Genomic DNA, 7,702 nt, shown 5'->3' on the forward strand with positions numbered 1-7,702 from the left:
TGGAGAGACAAAGGTAAATTGGCTTTGACGGATGTCAAGGGAGATGCTATCAAGTTTTCAAAACCTCCAGGTGGAATAGGAGTTACACCTGGAAGGACTGATGTGAGGCCAAGTTATGCCCTCAATACTCTGGCATAACTCCATTGTCTTCAGTGGACTATGTTTATGCATATCCATGGGCTAAAACTGATGGATGGTCCTCCATAGCTTAGCTAAATGACAACTTGTTTACAAGTATAGGAAAGATATGAATGCCAAGGAGGGCAAGGAACTGTTTATGGGGGCACAAGGAATATATCTAGGAGTAAGAGAGAACAGCTCTTTCTTCAAACAAGGAGAATGTATCCATAATGAAATATCACACTGGGGAGTGGTTTCTCAAGGGAAATGGAGCCCACGTCGCTTGTGGTGCTTAAAACGATTCTCAACAAAGTAGTAGTAAGCAAACCAGAGTGAACAGTCTTATGCCAGCAAAGTGTGTTGGAGGTGACCACTTAAAATCTCCTCTTCCTTTAATTTGAGCTTTTCTGAGCTCAGCCTTCCAGTAGGAGTCGAGGGTTCTCAGGCACTTGCAGGTGCCAACTTAACAATGTTGCTAAATATGGATATTTGCAGTTGACCAAAAAGTGTGGCGCTCCAATCAAAAGGGGTGTAATTCTTGCTCTTGAGGCAGTTGGGAGTTGTGCCTCAGCTAGGGGCATAGGAGTAAATCCAGTATGAATGAAGACATTTCAGTGACAGATTAGTAAATCTCTGGGCAAATTGGCTGTAGATCAGCACCTGGGGATCTTTTTGCATTATTTGCTACATTTAGGAAAGCTGTATTGGGTATCTGTGGGTTAAAACACACCTTTAATATTTCAACCGGCAGGGAAAAAAAACACTGTCCTAATTGTACAGGCTTCCTTGCTTGTGATACTTATTCAAAATAAAGTTATTTTTACAAGTATAAAGCTGCCTACTATGCAAATAATTTGTGTATGAATACAGCCTAAAATGACACAATCCTTTATCTGCATTAACATGATTAATCTATACCGATCACCATTATGCAGTGGGCCAGGAGTCTTGTGAAATGATTAATCATTCTCTAACAATATAAGCCCCTCTAGTAATCCTTTCTTCCCGGATTAATCATCTTTGATCAAGTTCCCCAAAAGGGGGGCAAAACCTTCTCCTCTTACCCCTACTTTTTCTTATTGTGTGTTCAGATCTCTGCATCCAGTACACATGGAATCAGCACATTCAGCATTTACTTGTCCATCAGGAATATTTAAAGTGGGTTTAAATCTTTAATATGCAGTACTAATTGAAATCCTCCGATACAGTCCCTTTTGTAAGGGAAATGAAAGCAAAATGTTCTAGTAAGGCCCTGAACTAATCAACATTAGTCCATTTCTTGCGTTAAAACTACTGGTAGTGCTTGGATTTTGTAAACAAACTCACTTCTTTCCTCCTACCCCCTTTTCCATTACTTAAAATTTAATACACTAATGAAGGTAAGGGTAATTAAAACCAGGTTTGAACACAGGTGTTTAATCATTTACATGGAGTGTAAAATGTTATTGCAGTTGCCTTTGACGAGACAAAATACAGCTCTAGGAAATAGCCAGGTGTGTGGGTTGTACTCTTAGCTAGGTGCATAGGTCTAGTAACTTTGAAATCAGTGAAATCTCAATCAGAGCCTCTTCCTTTGCTCATGCAGGGGGCAGTGGAGTTGATTTAATCATTAGAGTTCAGAGCTCTTTCCCTACTGCAGGGATATTGCTTGTTGGCTAACTGGGAATGAGAACTTCATCATGAGATACAACCTACAGGGGAATATCATAATTCTTATGCATGATGGAAATGTTCCCTCTAAGCTGTGCATCCATGTAGCAAATAAAGCAGTCCTATGCATTTCATATGCCAGAAGAATGATATTCATCTACTACATCCAGACCTGTAAAACATTAGCCACATCACCAAAAATCTGACCTATGCAATGCCCCTCCAACCTCCCACCCCCAAAAAACCCTCTGGAAGATTGTGGCCCTTTAAAAACAAAACAACAAAAACCACCACAGCTTTTGGGATATTTTAAATAACTTTCACTATAAAATGTTACCCATGATGTTTCTTGTAACTTACTTTTTTCCTGTAAGTGAAGGAAACTTATTTAAAGTCAGTGCTTTGACTGATCCTTATAAAGGTAAGGAAATGGAAGTAAGGATCCTGTCACATCCTGGGCTTGCTGGTCTGTATGTAGGTATTGGGGCATGTGATCTGAAACAGGTACATATCAAAGCATCATGTACTCTCATAGCCCAGGGGAAATATTACTTATGTTAGCAGGCAACAGAGTAAGATAAGGACCCTCTGGTAATCTGTTTTGAAAGCTCTTGGTTTTATTGGTATCCCACTTAGTGTCACTATTTTCTTATGTTGTGCAAAAGCTATTAATTATATGTAATCAAAAAGTTTTGAATAAATGGCTGTTATCTTGTATGCTTTACTATGACTGTGGAATTGGGCTTCTCATGTACAGTGACTGCATAATACCCATTAGCTGGGATCATGGCTCTGTTGAGAATATCAGAGCATTGGATTAAAGTCCTGGCAAGTTTGATTCTTAAACTTCTAGCCCTGCTTTTGACAGAACCTCAAATCTACTTTTCCAGTGTCTGTTTGGAAGCATTTGGATGCTGCAAACTTAGTTGAAGGAAACCTGTGTCCCACTCACCCAGGTCCATAGGTGACACATTATCAGATGTAGTTTTTTGTCTGTGCGTGGGTGTTTCATATTTCCTTTGCTACCTTGTTAAAACTGTTGGAATATTCATGAGAAGGAATGATGTCCAGATGGAGATTCTACCTGCAGATGTTAATCTGGACGGACACAAATCAGGTCTCATTTGTTTCAGTTCACAGAATGTGGCGTTTTTCTGTGCCTTTCAAAAATCTTTTACCTTCTTTCCCTCACCCCCAGGTACAGCAGCAAGTGGGAACGGAGACTTCGGCGACTGGAGTGCCTTCAACCAAGCCTCTCCGTGTCCCAGTGCTTCAGCAGGAGAGCACTTTGGTGGCACTGCCCAGCCAGCTGTAGAGCTCTTTGGTAGCACACAGCCAGCTCTTGGCCATCCTCCAGCTGCCTCAAATTCTACTGACCTCTTTGATTTGATGGGCTCCTCTCAGGCAACCATGGCTTCTTCACAAAGCATGAATTTTGCGATGATGAGCTCTAGTGCGGTGGGCATCGGTCTACCCATGTCAAGGTCACAGGTATGCTGTTGTTACTCAATCCCTTAATGACTGGTTCCTCTGTGAAGAAAAGGTTCTAGAATGCTTTTGTCCTCCTATTTTAGCTTAAACCTTGTTACCCCTAGCTCTCAGATGCATTCTTTATCACTCGGTCGCTCTGTCTGAGATGCTCTGTCATCCTTTTGGGGGGAGGGAAGGTTTTAAAGTTAGAACCTGAAAAAAACCAATAGACTATGTGTGCAGCCTACATCATCAGGCAACTGATGGACCAGTCCTCACCCTCATCTGTGTGCTGCCATGACACACAGGGGGGCTACTCCAGTGGAAAGTAATTGGCTGTTGAAACCAAAGCACATTGACTCTTGTGCAAAAACCCTCAAATGCATTTCAAAAAGCCCAGAATAGAATGGGCTCCTAGTCTGGGAGATGCCAGGCAACTCTGATTTGGTGACACAATCCACTATGCAAAATGCTTAGTGCTAACATATGAAATACCATCCTGATCACTTCCAACAAGATACCAACTGATGGGGAAACTACTTTGAAAGAGATGAACCTCCGTGTCTCATAAAAACTGATGACATTTCTCTTTGGCTTTTTAACTTCTCATATGCAAACAAACAACCATTTGTTGTATTTTATGCTGACATGATGGAACTGTTTATTTCTTAGACACAGCAGTAGTAAATGTTAGGGAGTGAATGGCATCATTTAAAAAAACAAAAAGCTTTTTTCTTCTGTTTCTAGCCTTTGCAGAATGTTAACAGTATGCTGCAGAAACCCAGTCCTCTTTATAATCCGAGTACAGAGATGGTCCAAAAAAATGCCAGCAAAACTCTGCCATCCACTTGGTCAGACCCCAGTGTAAATATCAGTTTGGACAATTTAGTACCTGGTATGCAGCCTTCCAAACCCCAGCAGCCATCGCTTAATACAATGATTCAGCAACAGAGTAAGTGACCCCACTGATGTAATAATACTTCACTGGCATGACCTGCTATACAGACGTTACCAATGTGTCTTTTAAAAAAAAAAAAAAAAGGACCCTTTTGCTAGATCACCTTTTCTCTTAATTTTAATCATCATCCTATTTTTCATCTGCTCCATTGCCTCTTACCATTGGCAGCTCTGTTACCGTAACGTGATCCAGAAGAATGAGCCCGGGAATGTTTCAGGGATGTGAAGCCAGGTCTCTAACTGCAGAGGCTTGCATCATTAGGACTCCCGCATCTCTTAAGCTTTTCCTATGGGTGGTATCAACTCTCTGTCCTCGGAGCTCAATTCGTTAGCAATAGTGAACCTGGGAGAAAGACATATTGTAAAACTTTGTTAGACTTTTCTGAATTTTAACTGAAGAAGGAAGAGATGCGGAAATTAGTCATCTTTTGTAGGCTAACTGGCTAGTGAACATAAATATAACTTTTTCCTTGTCTTTGTTCACTGTAAAGTCACAATATAGTTACATAACTTCTAAAAGTAGATTGTAACTCACCATGCTCAACCCTAGGATATTGATTAAATTAAAGGCTGTTGTATTTTATTTTTCTGCAGATATGCAACAACCTGTGAATGTGATGACTCAAAATTTTGCAGCCGTGAGCCTCAACTCCCAGTCCAACGTGATGCCTGTTCGATCCCCAACAAGTTCATTGATGGGAGGGCCCATTCCTGTGGGAATGGGGATGCCCAATGTTATGACGGGTACAATGGGTATGACCTCTTTGGGAAACACGCCTATGATGAACCAGGGAATTCTGGGAATGAATGTGAACGTGGGGATGCCAGCTGCTGGAATGGGTTTGACAGGCACAATGGGCTTGGGGGTACCCAATATAGCTATGACCTCTGCTATGACTCCTGGAACTGTGCAACCCAAGCAAGATGCCTTTGCAAATTTTGCCAATTTTAGCAAATAAAGATTGTAAAGAATTGGTCAGAGTGAATGAAGGATTTTTAGCTGCACAAATAGAGCTGGGGGAGGGATGGAGAACACTGATCAATACCTTTTTTCCTTTTATCAGTTAATTAAAATGAACCTACATAAAGAACCAAAAGGCTATTTTGTAAATGCTGAAACACCTAGCGTTCAAGCTCTGGGGAGACGAAAGGTTCTTCTGATGAATCAATTGGAAGACTTTGCAATTAAGAGGCCATTGTTTTGTAGCAAGACCATCAAAAGCCTTTCTAGATGGAAGAACCAATTTTAACATTGAAACTTGTGGGGAGACTGGAATGGGGGTTGGGTAAATCTGTTTGAATCTAATTTTATACTTTTCTTTTTTTTCTTGAAGAGCTTGATTTTTCTCTCCCTGAATCGCTTTGTCATAATTGAAGCCATTCCTTTTACTACCACTCTGAGTCCATATTTGAAGTCACTCAAGTACAATGATCAGTTTTTTATAAGAATATATATTTTTGTCCAAAAAAACAATGGCTTACATATGTGCTTATGGCTAATTCAAAGGGACCTGGAATGTGTGTGTATATATATATACTTTTGCTGATGTTCCAGCAACACTGCTATAATATCCAAATTTTTATTGTAAAAACCTCTTTAAGCAATTGATCATTAATAGGTTTAGGGGCTCTTCACACCTATACTGCTATAATTAATACCCAGTGCTGAATTGGGAGAAATTTCATCGAGAGCTGCTTTATGGTTTCCTTTCAGAAAACTCCAGCATATGAACACTTTTTGCAGTTCTATTTCAGTGGCAACTTTATGCCACATGTACCCTTAGGGGGCCACTGGTTTACCGTGTCAATAGCAGTCAAAAGGCAAAAAAAAAAAAAAATCATCTTTACGAAAAGAAAAGCAACAAGGTAACTACATTGTCTTTTAAGTTAAATCTCTAAACCCTTGTCAATCCAACAGCGTTGGATTTTAGATTTTATACAACATTTGGTGACTTTTTGGTGTAAATATGGCATTAGCAGCGGTGGAATCCAAAAGAAAGGAGTTAAATATATATAATACATATATATATATATATATTATTATTATTATTAAAGGAAACCTGTAGCAGTCAAAGATTTTATTGATTTAATGAAAATAAAGGAAACTAATTAATTAAGGTTTTGTTTTCCTGCTGTAATTCTGCATTTTAAGTTCACACACGAATCATGATTCTCGAGTCTGGAATACAAGACATGGTTATACTCACAAGCTGGGAGTATTATTGAGAATAAGCACTATATTATAGGTATGAAATTTATTACCTCCCCTTTCTTATCTTGGATTTCTTTTTTATTATTAAATTGATAAAACTTTGTTTCCATTGTATTCACAATGTTCTGTTATACATAACATTAAAATGGTCATTAAAATCAATGTTGGGCCGCTTTTCCTTTCATTCCATTTGACGTTTATAAGAGTGTTTGGGGAAAAAATAATTATAATTTGGGCAAAGTAATTTTTATAAATAATTTACATTTGTTTAATGACTTCTTATCTCCAGCCTTTCCTATCTGGCTCTACTGTTAGGAATTAAAAATGAAGCAGGCAAGATATCCTGACCCGCTCCAGCCTTGCTAATGCTCCATCTACAACATTTCTAATTAGGCAGAAATTCATGTACTTCAGCTAAGTGGTAATGAAAAGTGATTCATTTGCTGAATAAGAGATGAGAGTGAGTGTAATTAGCTGACTGTGGTTTTTAATCTTTCAACAATTCAATGTGTTTAAATTAGTTTCAAAGAATAGGAGCTTTCAAGAGTTGTTACATCAAAGTAATCAAGGCAGACTTTAGTGGATGAGCAAGAGAGATCTTCTCTCCAGTTGCCATTTTGAAACCTTTAAACTTTGTTGGAATAATCATCTTCAGAACTTATCTTGTGACAGATGGTACTATTCAAGCTGGTTTGGAAAACAGAATTGCAAGGCGGAGGGAACAGATTATTTTTGGAGAGTATGGTGGAGACGCACGGAAAGCCAAACTAATAGGACAAACTGTTAGATTGTGTCACAACTTGAGACTGTCAAAGACAGTCAAAGTGGACGTCCTCTGTGTAAACAATTGGAAGCTACAGTGAGCTGTTTAGACTGATGTGTTTTAAACTCAGTTTGGCTGGTTGTTCTGGATGGGGCCTGACAGTCTTTTATCTCAACATAGAATCTATGTCCCTGCCTGATTTCTTAGATATTTTTAGAAGTTAACTCATTGGGGTTACTCTGGTCCCTATTATTAATCCTCTTTTTTCCCTTTAAGATATCTTTTGTAGCCAATGGATTGGAATCACTCCAAATGAAGTCATCTTGGTCAATGGTTTATATAGACCCACCCTATTCATTTCATTGATCTAATACCTCTGTCCTTAGACCATAATCTAATATTGAACTGAGTCTTAGCATAGACCAAGACAACAGTAGGCTATTGGTCCATAAAGAATTATGAAAAAGGTGAGGCATGGGCTAATATCATAGCTCCCTGATGCTCATTGGAACACCTCAAAGAGGTTTTTC

At 39.1% G+C, this 7,702-nt stretch overlaps 1 protein-coding gene across 1 annotated transcript in view; it reads left to right on the forward strand.

Annotated features, from left to right (window-relative positions):
* Positions 1–6,571, forward strand: part of CLINT1 (clathrin interactor 1) — a 78,925-nt gene extending 72,354 nt beyond the window's left edge. Inside the window, exons 10-12 of the mRNA XM_054037206.1 lie at positions 2,969–3,261; positions 3,988–4,192; positions 4,792–6,571. Coding sequence (XP_053893181.1) covers positions 2,969–3,261; positions 3,988–4,192; positions 4,792–5,156 — 863 coding nt within the window. The 3' untranslated portion in view covers positions 5,157–6,571. The remainder of the gene's footprint in view (positions 1–2,968; positions 3,262–3,987; positions 4,193–4,791) is intronic.
* The last annotated feature ends 1,131 nt before the right edge of the window (positions 6,572–7,702 follow it).

Source organism: Malaclemys terrapin, chromosome 8 (assembly GCF_027887155.1).
Source record: "Malaclemys terrapin pileata isolate rMalTer1 chromosome 8, rMalTer1.hap1, whole genome shotgun sequence".
In the NCBI taxonomy this organism is placed as follows: Eukaryota; Metazoa; Chordata; order Testudines; family Emydidae; genus Malaclemys; species Malaclemys terrapin.